General features: G+C 41.4%; 1 protein-coding gene and 1 long non-coding RNA gene across 4 annotated transcripts in view; one reads left to right on the top strand and one right to left on the bottom strand.

Moving 5' to 3' along the window:
* CUBN (cubilin) overlaps positions 1-17,563 on the bottom strand; it is a 256,044-nt gene that overhangs the window by 159,977 nt on the left and 78,504 nt on the right. For both annotated transcript variants that reach the window (XM_070600806.1, XM_008510973.2), the window contains one exon: positions 3,839-3,989. In XM_070600806.1, coding sequence (XP_070456907.1) covers positions 3,839-3,989 — 151 coding nt within the window. The remainder of the gene's footprint in view (positions 1-3,838; positions 3,990-17,563) is intronic.
* LOC103544105 (uncharacterized) lies at positions 9,358-17,456 on the top strand. Of its 2 annotated transcripts, XR_011534918.1 has the most exons (4): positions 9,358-9,511; positions 11,114-11,208; positions 13,395-14,459; positions 15,264-17,456. It is a non-coding gene; the product is annotated as an uncharacterized lncRNA (long non-coding RNA). The 2 variants fall into 2 exon arrangements; XR_543079.2 differs by lacking the exon at positions 15,264-17,456 and having other exon boundaries at positions 9,363-9,511; positions 13,395-14,941.

Genomic DNA, 17,563 nt, shown 5'->3' with positions numbered 1-17,563 from the left:
AAAAGAGGCTAGGAGTTTAGAGGCACTCCCTTGGCCAGGTAAGGCAGAGAAGCTTCAGGGCTGGTGTCAGGCCAGGTGTCCAGGGCCCTGGCACTCGATCCTGATTCTGAGATCGGGATCTAGAAAGGCCATGCAGAGATGATTTTTGAGGAAGATTAGCCCTGAGGTAACATCTGCCACCAATCCTCCTCTTTTTGCTGAGGAAGACTGGCCCTGAGCTAACATCTGTGCCCATCTTCCTCCATTTTATATGTGGGACGCCTACCACAGCATGGCTTGACAAGCGGTGCCATGTCCACACCCGGAATCTGAACTGGCAAACCCGGAGCCGACGAAGTGGAAAATGTGCACTTAACCTCTGCGCCAGCGGGCTGGCCCCCAGAGACAATCTTTTTGAATTACATACATACACACGTGCATGAGCACACACAAACACACAATCAAGAAATTTCTATTATACCTTAAAATTGAGCCTAATTTTTAAATGTATTTTGGATTTTGTATTTGTTTTGCAGTTCTTTGTATTTCATATTTTATTTTGTGTTTTCAAGCGACAACATGCCATGTTGGCTTCATTGCTTCAAGATCCCACTCAAAATTCGATTCTCTGAAGTCTGAAGGATTTACATGGAAGAGAGGAGATAGCCCCTAGCCCTGCCCAGGCCCCTAGCAGTGCATGACTCTAACTTTCTGGTCACTGCTAAGCTCTCCAGCTCCCCCAGCACTGCTCCCTTGGATTCTGGACTCCATCCACTCTGCACTTTTGGGTCCCTCATCCTCACCCTACTCCCTCCCACCACAAGGTCTTTCTTCTACTGGGAATCCTTTGCCTTCTCCTATTTGCCTACTTCTGCTTATTCTCAGATTTTAGTTCAAAGGTCCTATGCTCCCGCAGGACCTCTCTGACCTGCTATCCTCTTCTGTGTGGCCCTGGTGCTTACCACACTTTTGATTTTATATTTATTTGTGGCTTATTTGCTTGATGGCTGCTTCTCCCAATCGACTGTAAGCTCTATGAAAGTAGGAACCACACCTGCAGGTAGGACTCAGACCCTGTCCCCAGCCCTAGTAGAGTACCTGGCCCCAAACAGCTCCTTAATATCCGTGAAGCGAACACATGGATGACTGAGAAATCAGACTCTATGTCTTCAGTTTAGCTCCAATGGGTAAGAAGTGGGGGAAGCTCTTCCCTGACTCTCGTTTTCTCTGTGGGCCCATCTTCTCAGGCTATCTCAAGTTAAAGATCTAGTTCAGATACAGAGTATAGACTCCGCGTACTTGTGGCATTGCATAACTATAGTACACGATAGTTAATTCTACACAGATCTAGACCATTAACAATCGCCTTCCAGAAGGCCCTACCTAAGTGTAATTTATATATAGTGGGTAGCACAGAGTTTTAAAAAAATTGTTCAATTCTGGTCCCAGTTGGCAAAATTTTGCATGACTCTGGTTCCTAGCTTAGCAAGTTTTCAGCAATTGGGAGAAAGTTTTGAAATAGTAAACAGGAAAAGAGAATAGACAGAGAGTGTCTTTGACTCTCTCAGATGAAGACAGATTCCAAGTGGAACTAGTAGAAATAAATTTTCCCCACAAAAATTCCGCTTTCAGCAGAGGATTCAGCCATGTCTAGCATACTGGCTGGAAAAAACCAATGCTACAGTAATCCAGTGCAGACAATAATGCCCGTTAACTCATACTCCTTAGTGTGTCTAGAAAAGCCTGGAGGGGAGAGAAAGCAACCCACTGAGGAGAAGATAAAACCAGCAGAGTCCTACTCCTAAAACCCTCCACCCTAGCCACATGGCAGAATTACTTAGGGAGCTTTTTAAAATTAGCAATAGTCAAGGACCCACCGTGGAGCAACTGAATCCTCTCTCTGGAGGCTGGAACCTATGCATGGGTCCTCTTTAAAACTTCCAGGCAATTCCAAGGTGTGTGTATCTAGGGCTAAGGACCACTCCCCTGGGCCCGGAGCCCCCATCTCCTGGTTAGCATTTCTTCCTTTCCACCCTCTGTCTCACGTGAGAACTTTGGATCTCTGAAGCAGTAAGGTTCTCTCTTAACGACGTCTCAGCCCTTAACCTACTGACATTGAAAGATTAAAGATCCTATTCTGCTGTTAGTATAATGAGCCCTAGAAGCATCTTAGAAGCTTTCTCTAGTCCCTAGGGATGCTCTCGTTCTACCATGTTATTTCTCCCACCTGAACACCTGCTCTCCTCTTGCTCCCCAAAGTGTGATCTAAAAAGTAGCATCATGGGCGTTACCTTGAAAATCTGGGTCATTTCCCAAGATTTTCCTGTTTCTTCTAGGTCTCGTCACACTGTCTCTAGTTTTCTTAGAATCATGCCATTTCTGAATCACAGAATACTAGAGATGGACTGTGTTATAAGATGAATCAACCCAGTCCCTTCATTTAGTAAATAAATTGATATTCCATGGTTAAATCTACCTACTTGATGAAGAGGACAGTCCAGGACTTCCACAAGCTTAATTATCATAGCTTATTTACTTTGGGAATTCGTAATCTGTATTTCAAGCTGTAAGTGGCCCTGTGGATTACCACTGAATACTTTTAAATACCAAAAACCACATACTTATATTTTAGCAGAAATACACTCAGTATCCAGTTCATAATAACAGAACATCTAACACTCTTATGTATAAAATAGGGCTGCTCAGTTATGTATAGTGCTGAGATTCATATAATAAAGGCGCGATGATGTTAACGACCCTCAGGAGTCAACCACAACACACATCCGTGTGCACGTGGCTTGGGCTCACCCCTGATCTTGACGGCAGAGCCACAGTTTCGATGTTTGTGTGTGAGGCCTGGTATAATACTGCAACTCTGCTTCTCTTTCAAATTGATTGAAACATACCAGTGAGCCCTAAGACTTTCGTTGAGAACTACTACTAAAATATTCACAAGGACTATTTTTTTCAGGTCTGGATCACTCTAGGAGAGTGGTTTTCAAACTTTATCCCCAGGGAGACCGGTTAAAGCACAGATTGTCGAGCTCCCTTCAGAGTTGGTGATTCCGTAGGTCTTGGATGGGGCCCGAGAATTTGCACTGCTTACAAATTCCAGGTGACTCTGATGTTGCTTTTGGCGACCACATTTTGAGAACCACTGCTGTGTGGCCCTCTCCCTTTAGACTGGACCACACGAGGTCAGTTTAGAAGTTTCAGAACTCTTGTTAAAAATGAATTTTCATCTTCAGAGGAATGACTATCCCTACCTGCTTCCTCAACCAGCAATCCATAGGTGGGCTCTGATGAGCCCCTCCCCTGTTTGGCAAGTACAACACACGGCATGACCCTGGCCGAGGGCATCGCTAGCTTAAGTTTTCCGCTCCTGCTCCCCTCTCAGCCCAATCCTTGCCCTTCCCCCTTCTTGCTCTGACTGACTCTCATTCTTTCCCTTCTATCCCTGTCATTCCTCCTCAGCTGAATGGCAAGTGAGCCTTAAATCTCATTCTATTCCACTCCCATCCCACTTTGCAATTTGCCTGCCACACCCAGGTACAGGTCTTCACCCCTGGAAACTTCATTCCGCTCCCTCCTTTCTCTGAGGCAGTTTATCACTGTACCTGCTTAAGTGGTTATCAAAGCCTGTCCACTTTGACTTCACTTCCTCCCTTAACCCTAAGAGAATGATTTAACTTTCCAAGAGCCACTGATGTCTGAGTAAACTTTCTAAGGCCTAGCACCAGATTACCACCAGGGTTCCGTTATTTGTCAATGTTATTGTTTCCAACATAGAATTGGAAAGGGAACAATTCTTGGTCAAACAGCAACTGCCAAATACAGCTGAGATGGGTGCAGGGCTTACCGTGAATGAACCACTGCATCTGAAATCCTTTCTCACGGTGGCCCACCCCATCGGTATGGAACAGCACTTGGAGCTTGGAGCCCGTGGTACTCCCTGGAAGCGGAATATCTGCTCCACAGTAGCGCCCCATCCACTGCGGGCCATCGTAGAGCTGAAATCAGAGAGAAACTTCCCCAAGTAAAAAAGTCTCATGTGCCTTCTCAGATGGAAAAAGCAAAGTCCACTCACGTAGTGAAAGCTGTTCCTTGGTTCCAAAGTTAAGGGTAAATCAGCTGAGGTGGGTTGAGGACAAGAGGCTTAACATAATAATTAAAAATAGATAATTATATACAGAGAGTTTTAGGGATGATTCCTAAGCCCAAAAAGTGTGGAAATCCAAATATTAATTGTTTGGTTTTATGTCAGCCTAGCAAGTCCCCTCTGAAGTATAATTCTGGCACAGAATAAGGAAATGGTGGGAGAACGAGACACGTTCACATATCAATGACACATAAAAGATGCTCGATGAATAGCAGCATTATAATCGCACAAGATATCAATTTCTAAATGAATACTTACCAACTATAAAAAATTAGACATTTTAGAAAGCCATGAAGAAGGAAAATACAAAAATTAAACTCACTCAAGATAACCACTGTTAATATTTTGTTAATAGCAGAAGTTTCTCTCCTCAGCATTTTTTTCATTTGTTTGGATATGTACATATACATACATGTGCAGGTGCCTATGCGTGTGTATAAATTTTGGCCACACATTTAATTGTGTTCCTTGTTTTTCACTAAGTATGTCACTAAATAGTCTATGTAAACATTTTTATTGGTGGCATAAAATGCTACATTTACATTACAATTCTGTTGTTGTTCCTTTAAGATATTTCCAATTTTATTGCCAATATAAATATTTGTTTGATATTTGAAATTTCCCTCAAGAAAGATTTTTCAACAAGAGGAACAAATCAAAGGGTATAACCTTTATGGCTCTTGACATATATTATTAAATTTCTTACCAGAAATTTTACAGCAATTTATCCTCCTTCCAGCAGTTTACAGAAGTGTTTCTCGCGTGGAACTTGGGCAATTATGACTGTGATTATTTTTAAAGCTGACGCTAACGGTGAAAAACTAGGGGCTTCTTTTGTAATTGTCTTAATTTGCATTACTTTGAGGTTGCAGGTTTTTTCACCTTTACAGGACATTTAGATTTCTTCTCTTGGAACTTTCCTGTGGAGGTCTTTGCCCGTTTTCCCATTGAGGTATTTATACACCCTGTTGTACACTCTTTACCTCCCTCATTTAGTAATTCCATCAGAGACACATCTTCAAAATCAAACAATCAATCTCTCTGCCATATGTCTTCAACCAGGAAAGACAATGATAGTCCAAAAAGATTGGCTTCCTCATGACTCAGGCCACTATTTTTATTTTCTCTTAATCTCCTAATGTCCAGATTAAACCCTTTGTTCTAGTTACCCTTGGGATGAGCTGCCCACGAGGATAAAATGGAAAATGTCTGATCATAGACGCACAGACTTCCTCGATTGTTCTCTTGGGGAGTCCATGAGGGTGTATGTGTTTGCAAGTGTCTACATGTAAACACACAATCTGGATCCAATAAATTCCAAGTGGACCCAATTACTTTTATTTACTGAAATGCTATGATATAAAATACTTTTGGAAACGTACTGATTCGAACATGGAAAACTTTGTGAACAAATTCTACAAAGCACCTCTACAGAGCTTCCCTGATTCCCATAGCCAGTCATAAATTAGTTTTCCTTTAAAATCCCTCAGCTTTTCATCTGGGCTTCTTTGTGGAAATGGTCACATCCCCTTGCATTCTTGTTAGCAGCATGTGTGTCTTATCTCCCCTACAGATGATGAGTTTCCTTGGAGCCCAGATCAGCTCCCCCATTCCCCTCACTGCCTGGCGCGGGGCTCTGTCAAGGGCAGATTCCCAATACATCGTCGGTGAATGAACACAATGATTGCCCCACGACAGCATTTATTTCAATGGGACTTAATCTGCCCTCTGCCTTGAGCCCTGCATAGTTAGATCCATCTCAGGGTCTCGCAGTCCTCAGTTTCCGCGAGCTTCTTTTAGGCAGCAAAGGGTCTGGATCGTTTGTGGCCACTCTGCAGAGGAGGACCAGGCAGGGCCTTGTTCAAGATCACAATAAATCACAGATTTCTAAATGTTGGCCTGTCTCATTGAGTTCTCCAAACTGGCTGCTCGTCAGACATACATGCTTGTGAGGTCTGGGGGGAGGTCAGCTGAGATTTAAAAAGAGGAACTCAGAAGTCCTTTATATCACTCACCTTTAAATACTAAACCTGAGCATTTTAAGTAAATGAGTAAAGACACTGATGAGGTTTCTTTTTCAGGCTTATCGCTCCAACTTCCTTTTTATTTTTTGAATACTGCTGCTTCGAATGTGTATCTTTAGATCAAGTTTCTAGTATTCTAGATATTCGACAGAAGCCATAATGAGGGAGTGAGGATGAAAGAAAGAATGAAGCAACATAAAAAGAAGAGAGAAAACAGCAAAAGCCCTTCACCTCAGATCCCAGGTCCCACCAGCTAGCAGGAGGTGGAGGTGGGGGCAGAGGTCCATGTTGCAATCTGTTTACTCCAAAGTTACTGCTTTACTGTAGAGTATTTATTTCAGCTTCAGAGTTTTTATTAAATCTAGTGTATGAATTCCAATTCAAAACTAATTAATACAAAAATAAACATACTGTTTCCAAGCAGAGGCATAATAAGCAAGAAAACACTCTACTGTTTTCCACCCCAAAAGGCTCATTCTTAACTTTGGATTGTAGTTCACTAACCAAAACTTTATTTCACCTTTATCCAACAAGATGTAAGGCAGGATTTCTCTAGAACTGTAACAACTCTAAGCTTTATGGATCTTCTGAAATACTCAGCAGCGACCCTTTGAGGAACCATATTTTAGATTCTACACAAGGTCATAAGCAGGATGGGATTTTTGCCTCCCAGCTCAGCAAGGTTAAAAAACCTGACATTTTCACATGACTTGGAGGGGATTTTTTTTTTCCTTCCTTCCGGATGGGATTACTTCACTGAAGGGGAGCTCCTGAATCCCAGTCCTTCTTAAATAACACATTGTGAATGGGAGGGGGGCAGGGCAAAGGGAGTGGGTTTGGGGGGCTGATGCTGATGAATGACAATTAGTTTCATTTTGTCTTTGGAGAGGCAAGAAGGATGCATTGAAATGAACATGAAATAGACATTGATGAAAATGCTTACATAGAACGTCAAATAAATTAACGAATTAATTAGTGTATAACAATACCTCTATACAAAAAAAAACCCCATTCCCTCAGTTTTATATCCTTCTAAAGTTTACACTTAATTAAATCAGGGTTTTTTGTTGATAGTCACACAGATGGCTAACGTCACCTCTACAATTCATTCCCGCGTAAACTTACCACACAAAAAGAAATAGTCATTTTTCAAAGTACACAAATACTAGTTACCATGGCAACCAGTTGGTGCCTGCTGCTCTTGATTCTGTTTTCAGAGCAGAATGTTAACCACAGGACATTCCAGCTGTGACTCATTGCCACTGCTGGCAAGCATGCTGGCTTGGTCCTGCTAAGGGTATGATTTCCCTTCTTTTAGAAAGCCTAAAGCTCTACTCAGTCTGAACAATATCTGAGGTTGGAAATTAAGTCCATATAAAGGAAACTGCTAGAAATTAAGAAGAGAAAGATTGAGATTTTCACTTTGAATATGCAGATCTAATTTGTATAACTGTGTTTAGAGGTGGTGGTTGTTTTTTTAAAATACCTGAAATGCTGCTTACATTTTCAAGTTAGCTGTTAAATGTATCTTCAAATGTGAATATGTGTATATACAAAATCTCCTGTATAGAATCTTTGCAGTTATTCTCTTCGGAAGACTATTCATTTAGGATTCTTGTAGTTTAGGTCCTCCTACCCCTACCCCACCCCGAAATATCTCAACCACTCTTAGGACACTCAAAGAGGAAGGAAACCTCTTGCCCAAGCCACATTTACCAATTTCTATCTACTTCCTTTGCGTGTGTTTGATAACTTGCCACATGCATAGCCTATGAGTGACTTCAGACTCCAGTTGCAATAAGTAACTATCCATGGACTCCTTCTAAATATTAAGGACCCATACATACAAGGTGGAAGATATAAAGCCAAAGATACATCCCTGACAGAGATAGTCCAATTTTTGTATGATTAGGGTTTTGTAGATACTTTAGGAATCATTGCAACTCAAGTCTGGAGGAACCCAGAGTTAGCTAATGTGTACCTCAATCTGTCCCCTCAGTGGGAGTCAACTTTATGAACTGCAAGAACTTTCAAAACAGAAGTGTGCTTTTCAAGTGCCTCTTTCTTGCTAAATTGTTTTATGACTTTGAAATTAGTGATTGTAATTAATGAAATTATAATTAACTGTCTCATATATCTGAGCACAGGCTGTATGGGTTCTTTTCTAAACCCATTTTAGAATCACAGTGAGTAACAACTAAGACGCAGCCCTTTCTATTTTAGATTGGCATATAATTCATACTTTTTCCAGTATTGTTTTTCTTATTTACTTGAAGTTTTTCTGCAAGAAAATTCTTTTTTATAGTGGAGGATTAATTTTAAGAATTAGTTAAACATAGTCCATACAGAGAAATTAAATCAAAATTTCTTTGGGATGATATCATTCAAATATGGAGAAATTTCTGGAAAAAAATTTGGTCCATTTCCTATGACAAATCTCGAAAAAAATTTTATCCTTTAGAGTTTAATATGTGATTGAAATAATTCATCTGCTGTGAGGGAGAATTCTAGATGTAGCAGAGAATCCCCTAATATTTGCGGAGAACAAAAATTCTGGTCAATGTAAAGAAGATAGCTAAATTTCTGAGAACTAGGCTCAATGAGTTCATAGCATGGCTTTTTGAAGTCAATGTAACTAACAGAAGATTATATTTCACTTAGAAACAGGAAAGTAATTTTATTATAGGAACATACAGAGAATATTCAATGTGGTTTGTGTCAGGCTCTAGGTTCATAGTCCAATCCAGCTCTAAAATTTGCTTAGAATATAATCTTGTGAAAATTACTTAACCTCTCTAAGCTGAAAGGTCTTTATAAATCTGGCATCGTAACAGTTCTTATCTCCTAATGTTGTTGTAAACAGCAAAGGAGACAAATCACGTAACAGGTTGAGTGTGAGGCCTGGCATGGAGAATGTGCTCAAAATGTTATTCTAACTCTTGGTCAGAGGCAAAGGGAACTAACATTTTTCCAAAGAAACCACTCCAGAAATAGCTTTGAGAGAAAAAATATGATGGGTAGAGAGAACTTGAGCTGACTCATATAGAACATTTCACAGAAATCATCCCTGGCCCAGCAGACAGGGAAGCAGCGAGTCAATGAATCACTTGGGAGGAGATAGACAGCCATTACTTGCAGCGTGTTGCTATGACGACCTGGTTCTGTGTGGAGACTGAGGCCACGGGTGGGGTCCATAGCCCAGTGCAAATCACGCTGCTGGGGAGAATGTAAGCGTAGTACGTGTGCTGGAGTTGAGGGAGATGGTGGATGATAAAATAGGATGGTGGTGAAGACAGGTTAGGAAATCTGTCAAGGCTGCCCTGGTGAGGTGGATAGGAAGAGACAACTGGTAAGAAAAATGGCTCTCTGTGTGTTTTTTCCCGTTCCAGCCTCCTCTCCCCTTTCTGTCCAGCCAGGCTGCGGCTCTAGTTGCTTAGCCACTGAAGCTGCAAAGGGGTGGGAATTGGTGAATCTTGGAGCACCTCTTCAGATTTTCCCCACCCCAAGAAACAATTGTTACAAGATCTATGGAAACTGCCTTATTAGAGTAGTTATTAAGAATGTTGTTGCCCAAGTTTACACACTAACCTCCTGAATAAGCTTAGAACTTTCAGAGTTTACTTTCAATTTGACGGGCTTTGAAATACTCCTGGCACAAGGGTAGAAATTGCCAAATGAGATTCATAGAGTAGGGTAAAATGCTCCCACTGTGGATAAGAAAAGCCTAGGGGGGTAAAAACGTCATCCAGCTGTGGAGGGTAAATTAGGCAGATGTTGAAGAGGAATGCTAATAAGCAGAGAGTGGTAGACTCTAGATGGCTCCATGATGGCCCCGGGAGGCGATGTCTCCTCCATTAGACACACAGCCACGCACAGAGCACTCTGATATATAGGCACACATCTTCCCCCCTGGCACAGGCAAAGCCACACTGCCACATGCTCACAAGGTGGGGCAGGAAATATGACATCCCTATCTAAAATTAAACAATTACTCATAATGCTGGGCTTTGCATAAGAGCAAGAAACCCATCGAAAGACCACGCTCTGAGTTACTTTGTGCCATTCTGAGTTAGAGGTCTGTCTCAAACACAGACCATATAGTCTCCCTCCCATTGTAGCCGGTTGCTGTCCGCTCTACAATGAGATTTTTTCTGCTTTCTACACATTACTCATTTTAGAGACCACAAAGTCTGATTTGGGTTTGTTCGTTTTTTGGGCTTGTTTTAAATCATTGTCTAGTAATGGATGTGTGCAAAGATTTAACTACAAAGATGTTTATCTCAGCATTGTTTATAATAGTGAAAATTTGAAAAGATTCTAATTGTTCCACAATGAGACTTGGTGGCTGTATTGTGATGCTAGAATACGCAATATTGTAAATGATGTGGTATAATAAATAATATGGAGAAACATTCACAAGCCATTGTTACATAGGAAAAAGTCATAGGATAATATGTACAGAATCATCTCCTTTGACTATTAATATAAATATATAGGGAGAGAGTACAGGAAATAAATACCACCAAATATTAGTAGTAGTGAGGTAATTTAGGTTATTTTTATTTTATCTAGGTTTTTCTATATTTTACGAATTTCCACCATGACTATGTATTCCTGTGTGATCAGATAAATTTATGTTTAAAGTATTATCTTTGGGGACCTATGGACACAGCACTGTAGATACGCATTTGTAATGTTTTCTCAGTCTCAGAATTCCATACCCCTTCAGCTTCTCAGATATCAGCTGGTCTGCTGAAAATATTACACTGTCTATCTGCATAGTCTTTTATACATACCTCAACATTATACATGAAAATGAGCCCATTAAAATGTCATTATGTAAGGCAATCTCCTTCAGCATTAATTTAAAACCATATTTTGTCCCTAATGCTTCCTTTCTTAGCATAGCTAGGTTTTTATTATTAATTAGACCAATTCTTTATTAAAACAGAATTCCTTCAGATGTTCGGGGACTAAAGACTTCTAGCAAACATAAGTGTTGACAGTCGCTGATGGAGCAATCAGTGCCTCATTCCCTCCCTGGTGGTAAGTGAAATGCTTTGAAAGCCAAGCGTACTCTCCCTTGTATACATGAACATTTAGTTCCACGAACCGCAGTAAAACACTGAACATTTTTCTAAAATATCATCCTGCCTCCTGAAAGCCTCAGCCTGCGCTACAGATGGACTCAGAATGTGGTTCAGAGAACACCAGGAAATCATAGCACCTTGAGCTGGAAGGACCTAGAGCCTGCCACAGAGACGTTTCTGCAATTCAGGGAGAGTGGGAGAAGAAAACCTATTAAATAAATAGTAAATGTAAGAACTGAAGGGTAAAGATGGCATTTTTTTAAAAATTCTGAAATGTTGCAATTGGAAATCTTTCCCATTTTCAAAAGTAGACAATCAATATAATTGATCAAAATGCACAACAATTTCTAATTTCAAAATTTAGCATTCTGACATTTGTATTCTTTTTTTAAGATTGGCACCTGAGCTAACATCTGTTGCCAATCTTTCTTTTTTTTTTTCTCTTCTTCTTCTCTCCAAAGCTCCCCCCAGTACACGGTTGTATATTCTAGTTGTGGGTCCTTCTGGCTCTGCCATGCAGGATGCCACCTCAGCATGGCTTAATGAGCAGTGCTAGGCCTGCACCCAGGATCCGATCCAGTGAAACCCTGGGCCGCCGAAGCAGAGTGTGCGAACTTAACCACTCGGCCCTGACCTTTGTATTCTTATTCCTGTGTGTGTCTGTTAGGTGGCGGAAGAGATTTTCCGTGCACTCACTACACGTGGCCTGTCTGAGGGGCAGAGCCAGGTGAGGACCACCAGGAAAGGAAGTGTGGAAAGATCAATTTCAAGTTTTGAGCATTGAATGCAATTTTAACTGGCTTCAGGGTAGAGTGGAAATTATTGGTAGGCCTGATTATTATTCATCCTGATTCTGTCCTTCATGTTTGAGAGAACAATGAGAAGGGAAACACACTTTCTTTTGAATCTGAGGGCAAAGGCTGTCCTTTGAAGGCTGGTGTGTTTGCTTCATTAACTGCGGCAAATTAACGCAATCGCTTGAAAATTCTTCTTTATGAGGGATGGTCAGAAAAGATCAGCATTTCCTTTTGAGGAAAGGGATTTGGATCACATTGAGATAAACATCTCTCCTTTTAATTTTCTATCATTAGAAAAAAACACATTTTATTCGGGCAACTTTGGAGTCTTAAATTTCTTAGAGAATGCATCTTGTAACGCTTAACGACACTAAAAAGTATGTGGCCTAATTAACCAATGGATGCATTTCATTCTAGACTCCTTTGGAATCCAGATCATGCTCAGTACAATGCCAGACTCACATCTGGCATGGAGACATAAATTGAATTGTTTGGTATACTGCTATCACTTTTTATGCCTGTTTTGGAAAAGCAGTTGCCCTCAGAATTGAAATAGCTTATCTCTGAATTCTAAGCAAAATGCCAGGCATCCTAGAAGCAAACTTCCTCTGACAGACAGTTCTAGGAAGCATGACTCATTTGCCCAGGAAGTGCTCAAGGAGGTGCCAGGATGATGAAAGTCAGCTCAGACCCATTGCTGCTAAGACGTGAAATCTCTCCTGCTTCTTTGCATCTCTCCAACCAGCAAATGGGATCTTAACCACTACTCTTCTCAGATTCAGATATAGAATCCTTGTGGCTTTTGTAGAAAAACTGAGAGGCCAGGGGACGGAAGCCCTGCTTTCAACATGTGGGGCCAATCTATGTTATTCACCATTAAGAAGGCTGTTTTGGAAACCATAGCTTTTCATTTACTGCAAAATATTTTTGAGAGCAAAAAGTAATGTATAAAATTGCGTTTATGTTGAAATAATAATAAATCATATTTATAGCTGAGGATTGTTCTAGGTCCTTTGTATGTATTAGCTAATTTAAAATTCCTAGCAGCTTTATAATGCAGGCAGTATTGCTATCCTCGTTTTAAAGTTCTGGAAACCAAGGTACATAGAAGTTTAGTAATTCAACAATCTGAAAGGCAACAACTATTCAAGAAGAATTTTTCTTGTTTCCTTCATTAGTAATTATTTTTTAAAAATAAGAATTGTTAAGTTCGAGAATACCGCAAAGTCCTTATTCTCTGTAATAATAGAGAATGAGGAAAACAATTTTTTAAGCTACAGTGATAATACCCAACACTCCTGTTAGTTAACGGAATTAACATTTTCTTCATTATATTTCTTAACAGAGCTTGGAGTAAAATAAGTGGACTAAAATATTGACATCGTTTTATCCTTTGTGAGAGGTATCAAAACGCATTAATGAAGTAGGCTGCAGACAGAAAGAAGAGGAAGAGTACATGTCTGGAGGAAAGAACCATTAATTATATCTCAGCCTAAAGAATTGAATGCTCTCTATCTGTGAACTTCTCTATAGCTAACTGAGGTGCTTCTCTTCTATCAGGATCAGTGCAAATAACGAGAGTGAACATTTATGTAAGTGTTCACTATGTGCCAGGCTTTGTTCTGGCTCTTTATATATATACATATATATATATATAAACTCATTTACACTGATTAACCCATTTTACAGATGGGGAAAGTAAGGCACTTAGAAGGTAGGTAACTTGCTCAACATTACCTGGCTAGTCAGTGGCGGAGTCTGGGTTTAAACCCTGGCTATCTGGCTCCAGAGTCTTCATTCCTAAGCACTATGCTAGACTGAACAGTTACCAAGACTACCGAGCAAGACTGTACATTCCATCATGTAGCCTGGGCACCCATAAGACATTCTCCTGTGAGTGAGCAAGAGATGATCTTTGCTTATTATTGGCATCCCACAGAAGTCTGCAGACAGAAGAGAGCTGGCTTCAGCAGTTCTGATTCCAGTGAATCTCCCAAGAACAACAGAGCAGTGTCTGGAGTTGTGGTTTATCTTTAAACCAAAAAATTGTGAAATCGAGGTTCATTGTTTCTGAGAACTGTACAGAATCTGTTATGTCTTCATGTGATCAGCAGTGATGTGTGTTACAAACACAAACATCTGTTTACCCTTTACTTATTAGAGAGGATGCAAAGTCTTTAAAAGGATAAAAAAGATGAAAGTCCTGTCAAGAGCTGTGCACACTCATAACTGACAGGTCACGAGGAATGGAGGTGGCACTTCCAAGAGATGGAGGCTGCAATAAGGATGAGAAGCAACATCCTGAAAGGTCGGAGGAAGAATCTGAATGCCCACATGGGAGCTAAGCTCTCTCCAGAAGGAGTGTCGGGGGATAAGAAGAAGCATTTCTTGAGTACTCAATATTTGCCAGGTGTGTGGATTATCTCATTTAATCTTATAACAACTTTATGAGTAGGTGTAATTATTCCCTCCATTTTACACATGAGGAAACCAAGCCAGTTAGAGGATAAATCCCACACCCAAGATCACATTGCTGAGGAGGGACCAAGCTTTGAACCCAGGTGGGCTGCAGACACACCCGTTTAGACAGAGCTGAGCACGAAGCTGGGCTCCATCACTGCCTGGCGGCATGATCTTGAGTATTGTTCCCTATCTGAGTCCCAGTTCTCCTGTCTGTTAACAAGCATAAAAATACCCATTTACTGGACTACTGTGAGGATAAGCCACAATCTCTATCAAAGTATCTATAATAGTGCCTAGCATGTGGTAGACATTTATTACTGTAATTCTCAAGATAAACATTTGAGATGTGAAGGAGAACTTTCTAATATCTCAGGAACTTAAAAGTTTTGTTTCTTTGTACGAGAATAAAAGTGGAATAAACATGGAAAACATCTCTTGAATGTTTCCCTAAGAATGTTCTGTGGAATACAAACATCCAATAAATGTTAATCAGTTAGAATTTGAGGCAAAGACTACTCTATCTGGAATGTTGCCTTTGGTGTCCCCCTCGGTGTTTCCTCCATGAGTGGAGGCCCCACTATCTCTCCTGATTGTTGCTCTTGGATGCAGCCTGTTACAGTGCATCCTGATGTCGTTCTTTCTTTCACTGTATTACTGCCACCCCCCCACCCTGATCCAATGGTTCATCCATTTCTGTCGATTTTACCTCCTAAGCACTCTCAAATCCTTGTGCCATGTTCTCCCTCCACAGCAATGTGAAGAACTGGTGCCATCTCTTTCATCTGGACAGCAGCAACCCTCCTACTGGATCTCCACAAGTACTCTTACCTCCCTTCAATTTATTCTAGAAGCCAGAGTTCTAAAAGGGCCAGCCTGAGCAACATGAGCAATTTCCCTGCTCACACTCTTGAAAGATCTCTTGCTGCTCTTAGGGACGTCATTGAAACTCTTCCCATGCTCACAACATGCTACACTTGCAGGTCCCTGCATGCCTGGAAGCCTCACGCTTGGCCTCAGCCACATTGGTCTCCTTTCAGTTCTGACAAAGATTCTCTCTTTGACCCAACTCTAGCCTTCTCATCTAGGCCTCAAACTTGGCCTATAAAATCTATAGACTCTTGAGGCCAGCCTATGGCCTAGTGGTTAAGTTTGGTGCAGTCTGCTTTGGCGGCCCAGGTTCGGTTCCTGGGTGGAGACCTACACCACTTGTCAATGGCCATGCTGTGGGGGCAACCCACCTACAAAATAGGGGAAGATTGGCACAGATGTTAGCTCAGGGTTAATCTTCCTTAGCAAAACAAAACAAAACTATAGGCTCTCAGCACAAATGATTTCATCCACTCACCCTCCACCCATTAAAAGACTTAAACACTAACATAGTTTCTAACAGCTCAAGGCCACATCCCTAAGATGATCCTAGCCCCCCTTAACAGTATCTGCCTGAGAAAGTTCAAGGCTGCCAAAAGCATTTACTGTTTGTTCCAGCCACCGTCTGAGGATGGCCCCTGACCACCCTTTCTTAGATCACTTCCTACAAAGGCTTACAACGGCGAATCCTCTGAGTCCTTTTGAGATGTATATGTATCTCCTACAACTCAGGAGTGTCTTTCTCAGGGATGTGAAAGCCATACCTTTGAAATGTAATCATCATGAAAGCTTGTCCCCCAGTCTCTGTGGGAGGAAGACTCTTAACTTCCATCACCGCCAGCTAACAGACACAGCTGGCCTCAGCCCATCAACGCTGACCATCCCTTATAATTGCTCACATCCTGACTCTGCTCGAGCCCCTGTGGGTCCCCCTCCCTGCTCCCTGATTCTCCCTTTAAAATGCCCAGTCATCTCTGGACAGGCTGAAGTGGATCCTCTTTCCCTGCTGCACTTGTAGACTCCTGATAAAAATCTGTCCCGACCACTTTCACCAGTGTCAGTTCCTCAGACACAACTTCCTCTAGTGAAGCCTCCAGCTTCCTTGACACCTTGTTGGGTCTTCCTCAAGGATGCCTTTCCAGACACACAGAAGAGCTTGGTCCTTCCACTTCATGTCTTCAGAGCACCCCACAATACTCCTTAACCCAGCTCTAATTAAATTTGTACTGTGAGATAAATTAACTAACATCTATCTCCACCATGAAGACAAGGAAAACTGAGGCTAAAACAGGTATATTTCCACGGCCTACATCTCTAAAACGTATTTGAATGACTGAGCGAATGGATAAATGAGTGAAGGTTGAATAAATATGCAACTAATAGGATACTAATAGCTTGAGGAAGCACCACAGAAAAGCAGAACAAAACAACAAACTGTTTAACTGTGTTTAATATGGCATTTCCTACATTTATTAGAACACAGGTTTCTTTATTTGTGAAAATCTACCAACATTTGTGGCAGAGACAGCCATGTGGTGATAAATGGCAAGCAATAGGACATACTGGAGTATATGAGGAAGCCATTTGGTGTAAGCCTGATTCGGCCTGACCTTGTTTTTCCAAAAGGCCCTGACATGGCTGTTGAGCATGCACTGTATATCTGCTTTAAGCATTTGCTATGTCCCAAAGACAAGAACAAATGGCCTTAGGATAGAGGTGCAACTTCCTCTACACTGGCAGTTCCTTAAGGATAAGCATCTCTCCCTAGACCAGGAATTGACTGCTGTGCTCACCTGTGACCACCCAGCTCGAGACAACAGATCTGCCACCCTGCTGTGTCCACCGAGACAGCAGACCTACGACCTGCTGTGTCCATCAATCACTGTGCCGACAGAGCAGTCTCGTGACTATTGTAAAAGGGACGTTTCAATCATATGTGGTACATGCTCTTTGATGGTATATAACCTCTTTGTACACCCCACTTCTTTGGAGTGCTCCATTCCTTTGTCGAAGGACTCTCCCAGGCTATATGGTGTTCACATCTGGCTCATAATAAACTCACCCCAATTGTGATTTATAGATTAGTTATAGATTATTTGCGTCAACAGTGGTTTCCCCACATCGACTTCCCCTTTGTCTGGGTTACTGAATCACCACGTGGAAGCCAAGAAACACCTGCACTGG

This window comes from Equus przewalskii, chromosome 30 (assembly GCF_037783145.1).
Source record: "Equus przewalskii isolate Varuska chromosome 30, EquPr2, whole genome shotgun sequence".
Classification (NCBI taxonomy): Eukaryota; Metazoa; Chordata; class Mammalia; order Perissodactyla; family Equidae; genus Equus; species Equus przewalskii.
Note: the sequence above shows the minus strand (reverse complement) of the source record. Positions and strands in the feature narration are given on the sequence as shown.